Source organism: Colobus angolensis, unplaced genomic scaffold (genome assembly GCF_000951035.1).
Source record: "Colobus angolensis palliatus isolate OR3802 unplaced genomic scaffold, Cang.pa_1.0 Scaffold23, whole genome shotgun sequence".
Taxonomy (NCBI): domain Eukaryota; kingdom Metazoa; phylum Chordata; class Mammalia; order Primates; family Cercopithecidae; genus Colobus; species Colobus angolensis.
The window spans coordinates 7475190-7497544 of NW_012115488.1; the positions used below are offsets into that span (position 1 = coordinate 7475190).

The window sequence follows — 22355 nt, forward strand, 5'->3', positions numbered from 1 at the left end:
TGAATTCTTTTAGTCATAAGGGGATTCTCCTGTTCTATTAACAGGAGACTGTTGCTAATTGTCTTTAATTTGTGCTCCAGTTATTGCACTGATAATTACATGAAGTTTTGTTTGCTGGCAAAAACTATTAGTGTTCCAGATCTGATGAAAGAAAAGAAAACTTAAGACATTTAAATATATTTCTTCCTTAACCTACTATTTTAAGCCCTGTGTTATCTGACAAATATTTAAATGTCTTTTTATAACAAGTTGCACAAATAAATTTGGGTTTACCTCTCCCATCCTTCAAAGTAGGAAAGCTGAAATTTTCAAATACAAACATACAAGTAAATAGGTTTAGGTTAAGCATGCCTGATTTTTATATATCTTTCTTCCTAATATAACAGATTTCTAAATATATTGTTTGTAGAAAGAGTCATATAAGGACAAGACTCATTTAAAAACTGTTAAAGGATCCAAAATTACAGCTAGATAAGACAAATGCATTCAAGTGTTCTATACCACCAAAGGATGACTACAGTTAATGTATCTTACAGTTTGAAATAGCTAGAAGGAGGATATTGGACGTTTCCAAGACAAAGAAATGATAAATGTTTGAGATAATGGATATGCTAACTACCCTGATTTGATCACTATACATTATATGTATTAAAACATCACTGTGTACCCTATGAATATGTACAATTATTTGTTAATTTGAAAAAATGTAAAGACAAAAGAAATGAAACAAACCCCTCCCCAAACCATCTGTGCATAAAAACAAGTTTGCTGTTGAGTGTTTTAAGCCTGTATATTTATGCTATTGTAAACTACAATAAAAGTGTCACAGAAAAAAAAAATTCTGTTTCAGGAGCATGATTAAAAATTGGTACCACGTGAAGGAGGGTAAGATTATGATTGCCTAACTGATGGGAGTATTTCAAGGGTAAAAAAAAATGCCGATTGAGAGACTGAAACTGTAGTGTTAGCATAAGCTGGAAGCTGGTAGTGATAAAAATGGTGAGGAGTAGTTAAAAATAATTTGGTCAGTAACATATATTCGAAAATAGTTCCCACAAGCATAAAATTTAGGAAACGGCTTCTCCCCATCCTTTGTCATAAATCCTTCTCTGCAAACGTCCTGTGTGATCTTTCCTTCCTGTCCACAAACTATCCTCTTTGCATCAGCTCGCTCCTGCTCTGGTATCATTCTCTAGCCCCTTGTTAGCTTCTGAAGGCTCCTTTGTGTTTCTGCTCTACCTGTTCCACTTTTCCATCCATCTCCTCAATACCCTTTTAAGATAAAACCCTCATGAAATGAAGATTTAGGTAACATTCTTTATTGTGCTACACAGCACAAGAGTTGTTTTGACAGAAATCACATTAACTATAATAGCGAATGGTTCAAAGAACCTGAGTCTTAATAGGAATAGTTAATAGGTAAATTTATTGAGCACTTATTATGTGGTGGGAACTTTACATTTACTGCTTCATTTAATTATCTTAAGGACCTAACGAGAAAGGTACTATTTTTGTTTAATCCTCACTCTAGTGACGAGGGTACTGCTGAAGCTCAGAGGGGCTAAGTAACTTGCTAGAGAGTCATATAGCTAGTAAGTGGCAGAACTGGGACAATAACCAAGTTTGTATGTCTCTAAAAAGCATGTCTCTTAGCCATTTGATTATGCTGGATGCGGTATAATGTATTTGGGAAAAGCAATGACACAAAACCATGCTCTTAGTTATTATATTACACTAGATGCATCATGACATAATTTTAAAGAGCACGATTTGTTTTGTGTTGAATATGAGAGATCTGGGCTCAGATCTTGGTCACTTCCCAGTTTTAACTGTACAGTTTTGAGCCAGTTATTTAGAACTTAATAGGACCTTCAAAACTTTGCAAGATCTGGGTCCTGTCTATCCAATCTTTTCTCTCCTTTCTCTACAGTCATACACCAGGCTCAAGTCCCACTGCTCTTCCTTCAGCTCCTCAGTCAAGCTCTTTCCTCTCTTAAGGAGCTTTGCAAATACTGCTTCTGGAATGCTGTCACCTGCCTAACGCTGACTCATCTTTTAGCTCATTTTTTAGCACTTCCTCAGGCCTTTCTCCAACCCTGATGTAAATACCTTCTATTATTCTTTCATAGCACATATAAGTGAAATTTTTGTTATATATTTTCATATTTCATGTCTGTTTAATTCAATCAGGGGTCCATAAACTGTAGCCTACAAGTGAAATCCAAATGTCCTGTTTTTGTCCATAAAGCTTTATTGGAGCACAGCCACACAGGTTCATTTACATATTGCATACGGCTTTCAGACTACTGGGGCAGAGTTGAGTAGTTGAGACAAAGACTATATGGCTCACAAGGCTAAAAATATTTACTATGTGGTCCTTTACAGAAAAGCTCACTGACCCCCTAAAGCAGAGGATAAACTGGACGAGATTCTTGTTCACCACTGAATACTTAGTGATAGGTACACTGCAGTCTAGTAACATTTGTTGATTTCACAAATAAATGAATTATTCAGCCATAAAATGGGACTTACTAATAAAAATTAATTGGAATTATATATATATATATATATATATGGTTCTTGGCACATAATTGGTAATTACTTTTATTAGGTTGTCTGAAAATTTCTGTAAGATAAATTAACAATTCATAATGTTATTTTTACATACTTGCTTAAGAAATCCATGATGTTTAAGCTTGAAACTAAAAATAAATAGTTTTTGTAAACTTGGAAATGCCGAAAATTTTTTAAATAAAAAAAGGCTGTCAACTTTTATTCTCACCTAAACTATTTTATGTATTGATGTTTCTGAATTTGAGCTGTTCTCTACTTCCACTATGAAAGACGGCTAAAGTAAAGGTAAGATTCAATTTAAACAGCCATTCTATTTCACAACAGTTTTGTTTCTTAATGATATACAACTTATCACATCAGTGCTGTAATATTTCATTTCACACTTGAAGTCAGTATTTCTTTTTCTGGAAAAAACATACCTTGTTCTGTGTATAGCTAAATAAACAAGTGCAATGGCAGAGCAGTCTTTGACAGCTTTTAAGAAAAGATGACAGTGAGCCATTGCGTGAGGTTCTACTGGACAGTCTACAGTGGGGCAGCTTCAAAGAGGGCAAAGCAGCCAACATTTTTCTTTGCAACATGTGAATACACAGTTGAAAGCAAGCCCAGGTTAGGGATGCCGCTACACAGTATGATACGCTGTTTTGGATTTGCTGGTTTTGTTTATTAGAAGTGCCCTACATATTTTAGGCTCTTTCCCAAACGACTCTTAAAACCGCTCTCATAGTAGGTGAGAGGTGCACAAGACAAACATTTATATGTAAGATGTTTGAAATTGTCAATAGCCTCTAAAATAATCACTGAAATATATATTAAAACATGGCGGATTTCAATTTTACTAATTCTGTTTAAAAGCATTGAACTTACAGGCCTACTGTATCTAAAGACTGGAGAAAAGAATAAATATATCCCAAATTCTAAAGAATAAAATCAAGAAATCTGTCTTCAGAATTTAAAAAAATGGTAAGTCAAACTAAGCTGAATTTGAGTAAGTTTTCTTCTTCTAAAGTTATTATAACTTCTAACCTGGATGAGAGTAACAGCCACTGTCCCTGCAACTGTATATAAATAAAGAAAAAATATTCAATTATTAGCTCAAAAGTACGGTATTAAAAATCTTTTTCTTTCTTTTTGTTTTTTTGAGACAGGGTCTCACTCTGTTGCCCAGGTTGAAGTGGAGTAATGTGATCACGGCTCACTGCAGTTTTGACATCTCGGGCCCTAGTGATCCCCAAGTAGTTGGAAACACAGGTGCGTGCCACTACCACACCATTTTTTTTTTTTTTTTTACTTTTTAAAATAAGAGATTGCATTTCCCTATGTTGCCCAGGCTGGTCTTGAACTCCTGGGCTCAAGTGATCTGCCTGCCAAAAGTGCTGGGATTACAAGCATGAACTACCACTCCCGGCTTTAAAATTCTTCTATCCCTAGAATTCCTGTCATTTGTTACAACATGGGTGAAACCAACCGGAGGACATTATGTTAAGTGAAATAAGTCAGGCACAGAAGGACACATTTTGCATGTTCTCACTTGTGCGGGAGCTAAACTTTTTTTTTTAAATTGAACCCCCTGAGATAGAGAGTAGACTGATGGTTACCATAGGCTTGGAACAGTAGCTGGGCATGGAGCGGGGAGGGGATAAAGTGGGGATTTAATGGGTATAAAAATAGGTAAAATGAATAAGATCTAGAATTTGGTAGTACATAGGGTGACTACAGTTAGTAAGAATTTATCGTATATTTAAAAGTAATTAAAAGAATAGAATTGGAATGTTCTTAATACAAAGAAATGATAAATGCTTGAGGTAGGCACACCTCAGTTATCCTGATTTTGATCACTACACATTGTATACATGTATCAAAACATCACATGTATCCCATATTAAATACAACTATTATCTACCCATAATAATTAAAAATAGAAATTAAAAAATCTTGGATCCCTGTTTTTTTTTTTAAGTAAAGCATAATAAAAGCTCATGAATTTAACCTGCAAAAATTCTCTTCTAACTTTGCAAGCAAAACAAGATACAATGAATATCATAAACCTAAAAATTATCTGCTGTTGGTAATAAAGTGTAAATGCTCATTCATATGTTTTTGACTGTACTCAAAGTAGGTTCTGGTCCAAATAACAAAGTCCAAACAGTGTTACATGATGTTCAATATTTCAGTCTTAATCTAAATTTCAAGCTATAGGCCAATTAAAAAGTAGTGGTTTTCTATTGACACAATTATTGCTTTTTGGCTTGATCCACAGCAAGAAACGATGTGCATGAAAACACTAAAAGAATCCACCATAAATCTTAATATTATTCACCCTTTAGCTAAACATGCAGCCAAAACTAGCTCAAGTCATGTGTACCTGAAAATATACAATAATTTAGAGGAGTATAAACTTGAAAACCTAAAAGTTTCTCTACTTTTTAATGGTATACTGACTGTGATGCAATAAATAATTCCTATTCATTATAATTTACACAAGAAATAGCACTATATTTAAAAAAATGAATCAATCAGTTCTAGTCCCATTTGTACGTCCAAGAAGACAAAAAGGGACAACAGAGGACATGAGCGTCTGTATTTGTGGGTAAACTACAGTCTACTGGTTGTCCCCAGGGCTACTGTGTAGCCTTTCTTCAGTGTAACTGAGCAATAGGCAAAACACTCTTCTCTTCCACAGTTCAGAAACGTCTTCTCTGCAGGTTCCATGATCCATATGAGATGGTTGGGACCCTGCACTACTATAATTTCTCCCAGGACCATTATTTAATATTTAATGTTAGACAAGCTACCCAGCTGTCCTTATATAGCCTAACTAAATCCACTCTCTCCAAGTGTGAAGAAAAATAGAATCAAATTGCAGGCATTCATGATATACAAGTCTTTAATGCTGAACTGAGCATTTGAATGTGTAAAGTCTGCACAACAGATTAATTGTATCACACAGACATTATCACTGGCATTCTAGAAAAAAATTATAACACCATCTGCCTCTATGTTTATCAAATTCAGATTTAAAATGGTATGAATTAACTGATAGTTCTTGCCTATATGTTTTAAGTTATTAATATCGTGTGGGTGTTTTCTTTGTTGTTGTCAGCACAATGTTAAAATGTTTGGATGTATTTCAAAATCTCATTTACTATGAATAAAATGAAAGCCATTTTTATACAGGATATTTATCCAATATTATAAACCTTTAAGTGAATGACCACAAAAGGTCTAGTTCCCATGAATATAAGGATATCTTTGTTTGATGATGCGTGCAATGTAGCAATGTTGTGCTGATTAACTCTTAATTATCAAGCTATTCATGTCACACTAGCACACTTCCCATTTAAAATTTGTACTGAAGTAAAAAGTGAATGATCACAAATGTGTAAACTATATTTCTGACAAATCAAGTGATTTTTTCTCCTTTATATATAAGAGACTATCAGCTCTTTAACTGGCCACATTTAATTAACCCAAACTTCTCTTAATAGATGTTTACAGATTCAAAATATTTTCTGTACCCTTAACATATGTGGAGAAAATATAATTAATAAATAATGACACAAAGAAAGTTTACTCCACTCACCTGTCTGTTACGTTCATCCATAATCCTCGTAATCTGAATCTTTTTTCTCCCCATAGTCCCCGTTTTTCTTCTCTCTCTCGTCCCTGAAATTATGTATTTTTTCCTTCCTTTTCTTTCTCTTTCCTGTTTCCTCCAAACAAATCTCCTTCTTCAGCACTTGCACAGCTCAGTTCCCAAATTCCTGCATTCGTTCCTGCTGAACAAAAAAGAAAAATTAAATGCCACTCTAACAGCAAGTCAGTTTCATAAGAGCTATCATATTCTAATTTTATCAAGGAAATAGGCTATACGGAGCTAAAGCAATAAAATGAATAAAAACAACTTTTTGTTAAAAGTATATGGTATATCACAGACAGGAGCATATCAGGTAGGAATGTTTTATTTTTTAATAATCTCATAAGTAATTTAACAAGTCATGTAAGTGATGCTTTTTTAAAGACTAGCACTTGAAATGTATTTTTTTTGTAAAAAGTTTCCTAATCTTTTTAATGAAATTAGGTGACAATTTCACCCTTCTGTTATGAAAAATTACCGAAATCAGAGAGTTAATGAACCTTTATGTACCTGTGTATGCTAAGTAGGGCAGCTAATTCATTTCTGAAGGGAAAACAATCTCCTGTTTTGACAGCAGAGGTGATAACGTCCCTCGTTATGCAAATAGGATGGACGATTATGAAAGTGCTGTTTGATATATGTAAATGTCAACTAATTTAAATCTAAATCCTTTACTCTTACTTTAAAAAAATTATTGCTGTGAGAACACCGTAAAAATAATATGGAATATTTAATCTTAGATTGCAAGCATCTATCAGCAGTGAGATCTTTTCTTTTTGAAAGCCCTTAAACTACATCTTAGATAACAAGAATCAAAAAAGATAAGCATTGATAGAAAATAAATGGTGCAAATTTAAGATTATTCTTCAATTTATACCATATTTTTATAACAGACCATCCATCCTCTAAATTTAAATATTTACAAACAGACCACGTCTTTATGGAGTAAGATACAAAACTGCAGAAGCTTCATATTCCATACTGGCGATCTCTGGGTCATGAATTAAAATTAGAGAAATGATCATCAATAACATGAGATAAGTCCAAGAAACCCAGAATATTAAAAGTACGTACTTTACTTGGTTTTAAATTATATCTGAAAATACTTGAACATAACGGAAGTTAATTGCTCTGAAATGTGAAAGTTAACAAGAAAGCATTCCACAAAGGTTTCTTCAAGCAACAGCTCCAATTATTCTATTTCGTTTTAGGTCAATGAATGCAACAACTTTACACACTGCTCAGAATTTCCCTGTTTATTTTAGCTGGTGTCTGACAACAGACCTGATAAATTCCCACATGCATTATGTAATGCTAAGCCAATGTCCTGGCTATTTAATAGATTATTTGGCTCCAATTCAAAGTTCTTGAAACAGGAAGGCTGTTACACATTCAATCTGACCATTAGCTGTCTTTTGATTTCTGTATTTAATTTCTAAACTCTTTATCACCTTGGGTCTTTTTTTTTTTTTTTTTTTAGTTTTTGGTGATTATTTAATTGGAGAAGCTATTATGACATAATTAGTTCTGGTGGATTAAGTGCTGCTTAAACACTAAGACTATCCCTTCTCTTTGCCCCATGCCTCTCTGCTAAACTGCAGTTCGGTTCTGCCTCTCAGAATATGTATGTTGACTAACATTATGACCACACAGTGCTCATCAAAAACTATTGCTCCAGCTGTAATTTTAAATGTTGGAGGTGATTCAAAATTTTAAAGAGTTGTAGAAATAACACACATTTGACAAATACACATAAAAATGGTTATAACATATTGAAATCACATTAAAATACGAAAAACCCACAAAGCATAATTGCATCATATATTTGATGTTGCTAGACACTGTCCGTCTATTTTTAGAAAAAGTCTTAAATGTCACTCAATGGGGCAACTTTCCTGTGTTTCCTATAGTCTTACCTTAGAAGCAAGCAGCATGTTAGAATGGTATTTCCCATGCATGTTTAAGACCCCAAAGATACAAACAAGCTTTCTCTATCACAGAAAGCCAATGCATGAATCCACAGCAAATGCATATAAGACAATTTCCTTTCCTTTCATTGAGCTGAGGCCAGTGGCACTATCGGCTTACAGGACTATGGCTGCCTAAGCGCTTACTCACTTCAAGGTGGAGGGTCAGGGTGAGCAGATTAGAGTGTGGTGATAAGGCAGAAGAGACAAGAATGTCTACAGATCCTGATTTCAAAATACAAATAACCAAACAAGCAGCGAAACAACCTTGGCGAAAAGTCTCAGAAAGGCAGAGAGAGTTCCTGACGAACCAAACTTAAGAGAGTTCCTCCATATCACCACCCCATATTTCACAACTTTGAGTGAGACCATTTTTAAAAAGAGCAGAGCAAGGACTTTAAAAAAAAAATTCTTAAAACATGCTGGAAAAAAATTTTGCCAGAGAGAATGTGTGTATGTATCTATGTATATATAAGTGATTGATAAAAATGACATTGAATATATTTTCTTTTTTGAAATATGCAAAGCAATATAGAGAGAAGCAAGTTTAAATTTCAATAGAACTAAAGTTTTGTTTTCTGTATAAATAAATATTTCTTGAGATATTGCCTTCAGAACATTTCTAAAATGCAAAATTTGGTATGAAGTACACATGCAGAGTAATATGTGGTGATGATGACACTAAGTAACTGGTTATGAAGTAAAGTCTATCATGAAACGTGGTTTAGAACATTTGATTATGGGTCACCACATTTCAAGGCTGTCAGTAAAAATTTAAAGAATTAGGAAGGTCAACAATAGCTCACGCATTGTTTTCTTAGCACATTTTCTCTAACCTAATTTTTATGCAAAACCTATAAGGTCAGTTTCAAGTATTAATTTGTAGGGGGCCTAGAGAGGTGAAAAAGAGATTATTTAACTTTAGTAATCTGTAAAACCGTTTTGTGTGTTTATGAAAGAGGATTATAATAGCTTGCCTACATGTAGTAAAATTTCAAGTTATGCAGAGAGCTTTCATTATGTACAATCAACCATAAGCTTAACATAATTCCAACAGCCTTGCCGCTACTTTTTTCCACAGGAAAGAAGCATTCTTAGAAAATGACAGAGCTACATACAAATAATCAGTAATTGAAAAAAAAAAAAGAAATGTTCTACTATAGTTACACTCTATAGAGTTACAGTCTTCTGCATTTTTTTCTAACAAAAAAAAAAAAAAAATGCCAACCCAGATAAAAGAAAACTAAAATGAGGCTGCTTACTAAAAAGGGGAACTTCATTATGGCAGGCTTCTGTTCATTTTGAGTTTGACATAAGCAGGCAGATGAAGGCAAAGTGGTTTGAGACCCAAGTCGAGAAGAATTTCTTCTGGACAGATGCTAAAGATCATTCTCCCACTGGGCTATCTCACTTACAAACAAGTTCCCTTGAGTGACACATACCTCCCCCTTCCATTTCCCTCCTCCCTCCCTCACTCTTTCTTGCCCTCTTCCTCCCTCCTTCCCTCCTACAAATCTCTCCCAGTAGCACAGAAGAATTTTGACAGAATGGCAGGAAACACGCACACAGACCGGTCAGGGAAGGATATGATGTCAGCAACCACGAACAATAAAAGGTGTAAAGGTGCTTCCTTCCCTAAACTGTTCCAGAAGTGTAAAATGGGAACCAAAACTCTCCACTTCCTTCTCTGAGCAGAACTGTCTGAGTGCGCTGTGCTGCACACCCCACACACAGAGGCCTTGGAGAGGTTCAGATAAGGGACAATGAGGACAATTCAGACCTGGGGCGTGATTTTTAATTTCCATCTTTAAAACACCTGAGAAAAATCCATGTCAGCTCTAGGTTAGTGTTTTATTATGACTGCTTTAAGAAATGAAAATAAGAAAACAAAAAAGTTACTTCATTGAAGTAGCAGATATATCTCAATTATTGTTTACCAGGCCTTAGAAAAATCATCATGCACAGTTAATGCAGTCATATACTTGGAATTTACCCTTTGAGGCAAATGAAAAATTCTATGCAAGCAAAGAATCAAAATAGATAAATTAAAACTTTTGGTTAAAAAAAGAATTATGAAAACCGGCGGGGAAAAAAATCAATGCATGCTGGTAAAATATGCTAATCATTTGTTTGCTCCCACATTAAAAAAAAAAAAGATATACTGAAGGGGAAAAGATTCTTATGGTTATTGAGGCTCTCGAGGTTCTTTAAGAAAATTCAAACTAGGAACCAAAGTATATAACACAAACTTTGCATCTATAGTGAAACTATTTAATCTCCTCGCTATTAGGTTCTTTCTAACATGGAAATGGCATTCTACATAAGGTTTCTGTAGGAAGAAAACCACATATCAAGTGGATCTGAGTCATCATCAGATTTCAATCATCTTCCCACAACACTTTGATTTAGAAGTTAAACATAACCTTCAGTTATGTGTTTTGATCTTAGAGTGAGACTGCCATGCCACATTAAAAGATGTGGGAAGAAATTAATTCTCTTCTGCTAAACTTATCTTTGCAAAGTGTGTATTTTGCTACAATAAGTACAATGCAGTCACTTAAATAAAAACAGCCTATGAATAATGATAAAACATTGAAATATGTGATGCCAGTTTCAAAAAAAATCTGGTTTTCTTTTATTCATATTAGCAAATATCTTTTTCATTGACTTACATTTTCATTAACGCTAGCATCCTCAAATAATGTTTCGTAAAAACTCAAAGCTGCAAACTGAGCATACTCTATCACACAACACTCACAACAGTAAATAATACTGTTAAATAAATTCAAACTGGATACATCGTAAGGGGCAAAAATGATCATAAGCCTAGTTGTTGCAAGCCTGGTATTGCTAAATCAAATGATTAAATGATTCATTATCTTTTTAAGTGGAAAACTTTGCTCAATATGTTACATCTAGTTACATTTGGCTTTCTATTTTGTGATTTGTTTGAAAAATGTATGAAGCATACAATTATATTTTGGTTAAAAGAAACAGGCAGAACTTTTACTTTTTTTCCAATAACAGCTGTTCTGAGCTTCAAAAGGTATAACCAGATTACTCCTCCTATAGATGCTCGACTGCGTGACGTCTTGAGTTGAGGAGTATTTCCTTGGCCTTGAAAGTTATCCATTTCTCTCTAAGCTTACCATGTATTTTATAAATGTACCATTACCTTAGTTATGAGTGCAATTTGAGTTTATTTCCAAATCACATACCCAAGACTCATTCTTCTAAGGGTAATAAAAGAACAGCCATTCTTTTCCACTAGATAAATACCATCACGCCATATGCCAATTTATTTTCCCAACTTATTCCAATTTAGTATCAATATGATGAATTTCAAATCATCTTCAAGTCTCAGTAACACAGTACCACACATACAAATAATAAATAATGTTGACCATCTTTTCCAGTTCCTCACACCTGCCATGCTCCTTCCTGCCAAGAGGCCTTTGTGTACTATGCAGTTCTTTCTGCTTGGATGTTCCTCCTTTCCTTTTGTGCGTCCTTAACTTCTCCTCCCTTCTGTCTCAGCTTCAGTTTCACCTCCTCAGGAAGTACTCCACGCCCTCCAGATGACATCGAATCTCCCTCTCATAAGATCTAAGCACTAAGTCCTTCTCCTTTGTAGCACTTGCAACAGCTGAAACTGTATGTTTGTTCATCTTCCTCAGCATCGGTTATATTTGTTTGTTTCACCTTTTTATCCCCAGTATATACCCTTAGTGTCAAACATATAAAAAGAGCCAATGACTATTAGTTGATTGACAATCAATTAAGATTTGTATCTCTCAACTGATGTATTTTCTTTTCTTCAGCTTCTATTTTTAATGACTACCACTAAAAATATTTTACTATTTTTGCTTATATAAAGGCAGATTGATAATCTCACTTAATATTTCGTCATATTTATATAGCATCTCCTATGTGGAATTAGAATAATTTATACTGAGAATTGGAAGTTGAATGGATTTGGGGATCAGAAAGAACAGGGTTGGAATTCTAGCTTGGTACTTGGACGCTGTGTGACTCCAGAATGATTAACCCCTTGGAACTGTTGTTTCCTTGCCCTACCCATAACTGAGAAAACAATTTTCACTTGTAGGATGGTTATGATCATAAGATGTGGTACTATATGTGAATCCTGGGTACATAGTAGTACTGGGAACATGGCCTACTGCTCGTATGATTGCTTCTGTTTGAAGGCATAAAGTGAAAGTCCTATCATATACTAATGCTATCAAGCGAACAGTGTAGTCCTTACATTTACCATGAAGATCTCACTTTCCAAAACTAATGATTAGCAACTTCTAACAGATAACGCCTCATTTATCCTGTAACAATCACCAAATGAAGAATACATTTACAGTGTTAAAAAAATTAAGAAGTTTCTCTTACATATCAGCTACGGAAGAGCTTCAGGCAGCAAAAGTGGAAATAACTAGGGAAATATATCAATTTTCCCAATGACCACGGCTGCTGAAAACTCTACATTAATGCTTCTAGTCCTACTTTAATATCTTTCCCCAAGGACAAAAAGAGATGAAATGTATGTCAGAAATATAATAAGGCTAAAAAGGAACTCGTTTTCAAAACCCCTGCAATTAATTTAATAAGTGGGCCTAACCTGCCATTATCCATGACATAAATCATTTTATTTACACAGTTCCAGGATTTAGGAGACACATACCTCTCTACAATTGTATTGCATTATAAACAATTTAATAACTGTGAGGGAAGCATAGTCTCCCTGTCATAGTTATCCATAGTCTATTTTGTCTTGAACACTTTTTTAACACTGCAGCTAAAACAGCATTCTCTATTCCCATGCCAAAATAAACTCCAAATGTTCTAAATATGTGAAGAACCTTGTGCTATCCAACCCTACCACAGCTTTTAGCTTTTCCACATTATATTAGATAATTAATTCAGGGTTCTATCATGTCTTTGCTTTTCTAATTTTTCACAACAGTGCAGCTACTATGTTTTCTTTCAAAGGCCTCTGAGTGATGTGGCAGGGCTCACCACAAAGGTAAAGCCTGCACTGTCATATCACAAAGCAAGAGCTACAATTTAGCATCACAGATTATGCTCTGTTTCCCAGCTATAACCTCTCAGTAAGCACATGCAGCTGGATTTTTGTTGCTGTTATTGAACAAAGCAAGTTAAGCACTGAACAACATCAACATCAGTGAAACAAAATAGTCTGTAAAGCAAGCTAGGCTAGAAGTGGGAGATGTTGCTATTATATATTTTCATGTTATTGTAATAAAAACATATAAATTCTGAGGTATGATCCTGTTAGAAAAAAAATTATGTTCGTTATATTCTGCATCTTTAATATATCATATTTCATGATTAAAATGGAAATACTCTAAAAATATTTTTCTCATATGCCTATAAGTGTTGAACACATTTTTCAGTCTTACTGATACATTTGTGTGTGTGTGCACATGTGTGCACAGCACATGGAAAAACACATTTTAGTCTTTCAAAATGTGTAAATAAAACAATAAGGGTACATTTTAAGACACCTGAGTTGTCTTGAATATTATCACCGGTAAATAATCACAATATTATTAAGACTGTGGTGTGAATGCCTAAAAGGACGTTCTCAGTAAAAGCTTTATTTTACTCTGCATTCAAATATTATGTTAAACGATTGAAAATTATGTCCTTGAAAATAACTTGCTGCTTTCATTGTTTCTTTTCCAATTTATTTAACATCTAAAGATGACCTTGAAATGGGAAGAAATATCATTGTCCCCCTGCCAATGATTTTGTTGTACATTAAAGAGAAAATGCTAGATAAATCATCGTTATTTAAGTGGAATGTCATTTATTTTTATCTCTAAACCTTACACATTTAGAAAGTTCACATAGAATCTTTACATGCTAAAATATGTGATGTTCAAAATGCTATAATACTAGCTCTCAAAGTATATATGATATTGCTATTATATGTAGCTCAACATAGAACTCAGTGATTCATCAATTTTTCCATTTCTCTTCATCTCTTTTATAGCATCCCAATCAACCTAATTAAGGCTTTGTTCATCTGAAACCTCTGATGACAATTTGTTTAACTCTATCCCACTGTGGTCTTCTTATAAGGAGAATTAAATCTGATCTTCTGACAGCAATCATTAAATGATCCCAACTGGCCCCAATTAAGCCACATGGCTCATGGGCTTCCATACAGTCAAGTGCCAAGTTCTCTGTTTCATTTACACATTGTTCTTTACCTTGGTTTATTTTCTTAAAGCCAGTTAAGCATGTGTCTTATCAAATGGAACTAAATTTCCTTATGTACATCAGCTCAAGACACAGTGCGTCAAGTGACTGCACACCGAAGTATCACATAGGACATCTGAAGCCATTCCACATAGCTGCAGAGGTACTAGCGAAAAAGAATCTTTACATTTGTTTACTCCTGAAATTGACCCACATGTACATTCTCGGAATAATACACATGTTTAAACAGTTCTAGCTAACATAAATCAATAATAACATCTCATTTGGCTTGTTTATAATGATCTTTTATAGAAAATTCTCTGCATTTGGAAGGTGGGGTTAATATTCCGTTTTGTTTTAAATCTCTTTACCTCCCTCTAAAAAAGCAGTACCAAAGTAAGACTTCTGAAGTTAACCTTTCTTACCCTTAATTTCTGCTCTAATTTTTTCACATGTGCTCAATTGTAAGTTCTGTAATGATGTTCCCAGGCCTTCCTACAAGCGCAGGTAGCCTCAGGATTTAGAGCTCATTGATTGTGTGCTACTCCAGGGAAACGACTGATTAAAAACAGCCTCATGAGGAGGAGTAGCTCCTATTCACATCTGGCTCATATGATTCTAAAGTCTAATACCTGTATGAAAATTTGATCCATAGATTTAGATTTTGAACAACTACAGCAGTTTACCTAGAATACTTTAGATGTCAAAGTAGAAACAGTTAGATTAATCCCACTATGACTGGTGTCTGACACAGGTTCTGAAGGCTTTAATCAATTAACCTACTTTCTTCTGAATATAAACAATAGAATATATCTATTCTAATTATGGCTATCACTGATCATCTGCTGGTATTTGATGCAGGATATCTGTCATAGTTCTCAGAGCAGATGGATTAGAACATATCTGTCCATCCTAATCATACATTAAAAAATGTTAGAGAATTGAAATGCATGCTATGCATCTTATAGGACATTAGCCTTGATGGGACATGTAATTATTTTTATGACTCGACCAACAGATGTAACTGCAAAGAAAAAACAATGGAATTTTTAACATAGTGATATATTTGGTAACTCCAGGAAAAACATTATGTGCATTTTCTTTACGATAACTAAATATACACCTGATCATCTATTCACTTAATAACTGTATTCTTCTCAAAAGAGGAAAATTCAAAATATTTGTTACAAAATGCTGATGATCTAGAAAATACTTACCAGACTTACAACTGACTTTTTAAAATGTGTAATAATGTACTAAAATTTTAGTAAACCAAAACAGACACTGGATGTTGAATTATGAAATATTTCTCATGTATTATAGTAATCTCCAATAAGATTTGATGTTAATTTTAGAGCATGCTTCTGCTAAAAAGGGCAAACCCTGCAACAGATTTAGTACAAAGAAGCTGAAAATATCCTGTGGAAAAAAAAAATCTGTAGAGAAATCAGCCAGCCCAAATCCTGCCATTACTCAGCACTGTAGTGACGTGCGGATGTTTGTAGTGGTTTGAGGAGCCAGCAGGGGTGGAAACTCTGCGTACTCGACTCCAACATGATTGCAATTGAACCTCATCAAAGTAAGAGCTCATAATTTGTCACAGAAAACAGCCAATTAACATATGTTAGAAAAAGGCTTCATAAAGATAATATATGATTAAAGACCCAGTGCAGCTGCTGAAAATCAAAACTATGCATTTAAAAAAGAAATCTCAGCCTAAGCTTCCGTATGGTTAAACTGATAATGGCTACTATGATTTTTTTTTAAGTAGAAAAATATAATTACAGTGCTTCTTATAAGTTTGGGGTTATGGCAAGGGAGAACTGGGTACTGTGGCACTATTTACTATGTCTTACTTAGTTCTATAAATAGTTGAAGCCCTTGCCAAAACTCTGTAGTTACTTTGTTATAGTGCTATTTTAAAACACAGACCTTCATTGTAAGCTAAATGGCCTTCAGGATGCACTTTGTAGTTATAGCATTCCTCTCAAAACTATATCCTCCCTTTATCTGTGCAAAGCTCCAGAACAAGAGGCCTCTCCATGACTGCCCTGGCTCACTGTAGAACATGCTGGGGCTGTGTATGTAACACACTGTTCGAATACTTCAGAACTTCTCTCAGGGTGATGGGCAGGAAGGGTGACAGTTAAATGTCAGAAATGAAATTAAGGCACACACACGGAGTTCGGGTCCTCTAACAGGATGCAGTCCATGTTACCTGCCACAGCTCTAGAGCAGACCAATTACATGTGACATACTCGGTGTATTCTGATTGTAGATTTCAGGTTGGACTACATGGGAATCAAATTGTGGTTAAATCACTGTAACGGGGTATACCGTGAGCCAAAATCATGATGCTTAATATCACAGATATCAGTGACAAAATTCAATCATTAGTCACAGAGACAAGAAGTTGTCAAGCATGATGTTACATGCCAGGGATACCACTGAAAAGAGAACAGAAGGTCTCGGTCTTCATGAAGCTTATGTTCTAATGCGAAAAGGGGCAACACACAAGTGCACCCATATGATGATTTTAGATTCAGAAGTGCTATTGAGAAGATATCACAGTAGAATGGACGAAGGGGTGATGAAGTGAAGAAGGGCAGAGGTGGGCATCCATTGGGTTGATTTATAGGGAAGGGTTATTTGAGGAGATGATGTTTGAGGAAAGTCTTAATCCATGATGGAGTCAGACATTATTTGGAGGATGATTACTCTGTCACTGTGCCTGTCACCGGTGGTACAAGCCTGGCCAAGTCATAGTTTTCTAAACCCCAGTCTCTTCCTCTATAGAGTGGGAATAGTAACAATATATACATTCTATTATGAGGTTGTGAGGCTCAAATAAAAGACAAAACTACATTCATTTGTAAAAATTCAGATGGATATAACTCAATTTCGTATACTCATTGTCTAACTTGCTTCCTTCACTTTGATGTTATACAATTTTATAAAAATTATAACTACTTTGAAGCCCTAGGAATATAGCATAATGCAAAATGTTTCTAAATTGACATCAGTTGAGTCCAAAAGCGTATCTTCCCTTGAAATGTGAATATTTCATGATGGCAGTGGCCACTGGTTGAAACAGCTCTTTTCACTTCACAGTGCTAACTATGGATAACACTATGAAGAATCTGGTAAATACAATGCAAAATTTCTGCAAGTGTAAAATATAGAATTATATAAAAATCACACTTTTTAAAATTTGAGAAATAAACAATTTTACAACCATACTAATGTAACTTGTCCATGGGCGAGGTTGATTTATTTCCTCTCTCAAAGGACCCAACTCCCAAGTAATCAGCAGAGCTTTGATTAAGATGTCAGCAATATTTGAAAATCCCAGTGTCTCACGGTATTGGAAATATTCATGTGTCTTTGGACATCCCCACCTATAGAGCAAGCTGTGTAGCCTCAAGCCAAACAGATTAATTTCCAACTTGGAATGAATAGACAAATTGAATTATCTAGTATTTTAAATGGAAGCATTTTTAAGAAAAAAATACAGTCCCAGCGCAGTGGCTCACGTCTGTAATCCCACCACTTTAGGAGGCCGAAAAGGGGTGGATCACCAGAGTTCAGGAGTTCGAGACCAGCCTAGCCTACATGGTGAAACCCCGTCTCTACTAAAAACACAAAAAGTTAGCTAGGTGTAGTGGTGGGTGCCTGTAATCTCAGCTGCTTAGGAGGCTGAGGCAGCAGAATCGCTTTAACCCGGGAAGCAGAGGTTGCAATGAGCTGAGGTTGTGCCGTTGCACTCCAGCCTGGCCAACAAGAGTGAAACTCCGTCTCAGAAAAGAAAAACAAACAAAAAAATACAAAGGTAAGGATTACAAATTCTAATAAATAGAAAACTAAAGGACAACAGGCTCCCACTTTAATTTTTAAGGTTGTGAAACAGAAATGTCTAATGACAAATGATAGCATTTTAGGGAAAGAGGTCAAAATTTCCTATGCCTTAAGGAATTAGGGATATATATTTTCAATTCTCCTCTTTTTTGGAGGAAGTTGTAAATAAATTTGATTCTCTATTCCAAACCATTTTCTTCTAATTTCCTGTTTCATGAACATAATTTATCAGTTTTAAAATAGCATAAGTTATATAATTTACCATGAAGCCTAAATGAACACTTAACGATTTTCATTTACAATCAATCAAATGCCCGACAAAAGAAACATAAATTTGAAAGTTTTTAAAAAATAAATACTCTATTTTTCTTTTCCAAATGTATCATGGTATAGATATTATAACAAAAAAATTGCATTTGATTTTCTTCTCAGTGCTAACCAATACTTCACATTATATTCTCACCTCCCTCCCTATCTAGTAAGATGACCTCTGGGGTACATTTGCTTCACCCTCCAAAACCCAGTCATGACTGCATACAAACCAGACATGGAAATATGAGTTTCTCCTCTCTACTTGTAGCATTCCCCACTCCATTTCTTCATTTCATCACCTTGCTTTATCTCTTTTTCCACATGTTTGGAACTGAGGGGATATGGAAAGTGAAACTGTCAAAGAGCTAGGAATAGAGGTGTTCTCAGACGAGCAAAATGTTTCCTCCATACAATCCAGGCAGGGCAAGGACAAACACGCTGCAGAGGGATGTTGCCCTAGGCCAGAGTGAGCTGAGACAGTTTCTAGGCCGAAGGCCTAGCAGGAGGCTCCTTATCTCAGCGTGTCTACACATTCTGTCCCAGGCTGTTTTCAAGGATAGCCCAAGTCATCCTCAGCAGATAACACTAAACGGAAAGTATTACAGTGCTTCCCTTGTAAAAAAGACTATGTACTATAGATCAGAAGTTACTAAAATGGATCCTGTTTTAGCCTGATTCTCTCAAACCTAGACTCTAAAAGAAAGCACTCTTGGGTGGGGGCAAACTCACGACTTTCCTTTCCTTAGAGATCCCAAAGTGCCTAAATTAGCATTCCCCAAAGTGGATTCCAGAGATTATTGGTTCCTAAGATTTTAACAAGCTGTTCCTCAAAAAAAAAAAAAAAAAAAGTTCAGGAAAACCGATTTATTTGTTATAGGACTTTTCATATTCTTCTACATGCTGAATGCCAGAATCTGGACTATTTCCCAATGTATTTCAGATATCCCTTGGAAATGCTAGCTTTAAAGAAAATAACAAGCTTCTTCTTCCCTCTAACCACTGAATACACTGCAGTGCTGAAATACCTCAGACAAATACTTGGCTCAGTGCTTGGCACAAGGAAAATATAATGGTATTGCTGAAGACATGATAAAACAATGGAAAACTTTTTTTTTTTTCCAGTTTTACAAAGAAAGTGCAAACACGAGACCAGGTGCAGAAAACTGTTGTTCACTTGAAGTAAAAGTATTAGTAAATTATTTTGCCATTAAAGAGTCCAATTTGTTTCCAAACCCCAAAGCACTAAGTGCAAAGCAATATTGCACAGTGGAAAGAAAGCTCCATTTGGAGTCAGACTCTCAGTTGGGTTCACTGGCTACATATCTTTGGGCCAGTCAACTTTTTTAAGTCTCATTATCCTCAAACATAAAAAGCGAGCTGGGTTCAGTTTCTAAGATGCCTTTCAAGTTCCTAAATGGTATACATTCAATAAAGGAGGAAAGCAAAACAAAACCAAAAAAACGAGGGTTGGAATGATTCTCACAAGAGTATTATCCTAGAGAAACCATAAATTGGCAAAGAAGTTATTGTCTGGATAAACAGAATTGTTTTCTTCCACATTTTAAAATATTGAATGATATGTTCACCTCAGTCTCAAGCAATATAAACAGTTAAGACCAAGGTTACATTATGCACTCTGGACCACTAATCATATTTAGAAGTTTAATAAATACATAATACCTAGGAAAATATTAAGGTATTGAAAGCTTTACATGTATTAACTCTAATCCTCAAAACAGCCTATGAGGAAGGCACTATTACAATTTCCATTTTACAGAAAAGAAGGCTGGAGGACAGAGTGGTTAAGTAACTTACCCAAGGTCACACAGCTAGTGTTAGAGCTGTAATCAATATAAATATATCAATATATCAATACTGGATCAATGTATCAATCCAGTCTCACACTCAGAGAGTCGAATCACATACTCTGTTACTTCTCTATGCTGCTAAGTGGTATTCAAGGGAGTACTTAAAACTTAAAATTCTACATAGAAAATGTGATGTTCAGGATTTGGTGGAATCTACAAATTATTTTTAAAATGAGTGTTCTTCAACTCATCTCACATTTTCTTATTCTTGATGGCAAAAATGAGTTTACTTCCCTGGGCCAGCAAGGGAATAGAATGTAAGTTAGATATTTGTCTTTACTATTATAATTTACTGGATGATCATCAGTAGCTGTTTTTGGTTTATTTGTTTTTTTTCTACTTTCTACAAATGAATGTGGTTGTTCACAAGGAAAACCAGGTAAATGTATACTGTATAAATCAGTATATATTCTTCACAGTTCCTGGAAAAAGAAACCCAAAAGAGTTGTCTTCCTGATAATGGGTCAGGAGAGTCAATTTCACTTATGATGAAGGTAAGAATTACCCGAATTCTCATCTGAGAATTACAGTTGAGAATTACGCAGATATCTCATCCCCAAAGCTTGAAGCAGTCATCTTGTTTTCCTTCAAAGTACCTTGAGTAGTTTTCTAAACCACACCTAACCAGCTCTGGTATGACCCTGGCCACTATCCTTACTCTCCTCCCCTTGCCACTCCTCTTCTTCCTTCTTGTTAGCTCTTCCTCTTTCTTCTCCTTATCTCCTCAAATTATGGTCTACTACAAATCCTTCTATTTACAGGGAAGTTTCCACTTCAAAATTTTATACAGTTACATACTTCTTCAGAATACTTTGTGTTTTAGAGCTCTGAGTTTAATTGTGCAATTCATTCTCTATAGGTACATTATTTTAGAAGCACCTTTATGGCTATCAACTTTATAAGACACACACCTAATAAAATATACTAATTGTATAAAAACAGCTGACATAATTGGCAATATATTTATAATTTTTGGAAAATACTGCACATTTTGGTGCATTATAGAAGTTAATATCACAATTTTTTCACAATGTATTGTGTAGCCTTGCTCTATCAGAGCCTATAGAATGAGGAAGTAACCGTGCATATATATATACATATTTAGCATTTGTCAGACATTTTTCCTACTTTCATAGGCAGAACACCATGTACCTATATTTGTACATATATAGTACATCTATATTCACCTATATAATTATATATGTTATTGTACTAGTTGATGAGGACAGGTCAGAACAATTCAAAAACTCCATAAGGCAACAATGCCACATTATATCTATGTCTGTATCTATCTATATATCTATCTATCTATCTATCTACCTACCTACCTACCTACCTACCTACCTACCTACCTACCTACCTACGTAAGACTGAGTTCAATTTCAGATGCTGGGCAGTCGATGGTGCAAAGTGAATGCTCAAAATGGCTGCTTCTATATCCATGAACTCCAAGAGGACTTCTGGTAAACAGGAAATCTCTGAGATTTGTAATTCAGTAAGAAAGAATCTGTTGGCAAATATTGCCTTTCAAAGTGAAGACACCTCTAGGATAATTTTTATGTCAGTATCCCTCACGTGTGTTTGTGGGTCCAGTAATAAGTGTTCTGAAAAGGGAAGAGTGTGTATATTACTCTTATATGCTAAAAAAAGCGGACATTTCCATCAAGCAACTAGTTCACATACCCAATTATTATTTGGTCACAATCCTGATGATTCTAAATTTCAAAATTATATAAGAGTGTTTGTCTTTTGTATCTTATGAAATAGAAAAACAATGAGTATAGAAAAACCTCTACCAACTCCCTTTGAAAAAAATTAGTTAATATGAATATTTAGTGTTTCACTAAATTTATTACAGAGAATTCCAGAATGGACTTGGAAATTTCAACTGCCTTAAAATGGATC

General features: G+C 34.9%; 1 protein-coding gene across 4 annotated transcripts in view; it reads right to left on the reverse strand.

The window, feature by feature from the left end:
* Positions 1–22355, reverse strand: part of MEF2C (myocyte enhancer factor 2C) — a 195427-nt gene that overhangs the window by 109975 nt on the left and 63097 nt on the right. For 3 of the 4 annotated variants that reach the window (XM_011944249.1, XM_011944246.1, XM_011944247.1), the window contains one exon: positions 6158–6353. In XM_011944249.1, coding sequence (XP_011799639.1) covers positions 6158–6211 — 54 coding nt within the window. In that variant the 5' untranslated portion in view covers positions 6212–6353. The remainder of the gene's footprint in view (positions 1–6157; positions 6354–22355) is intronic. The other variant, XM_011944248.1, reaches the window with a different exon arrangement.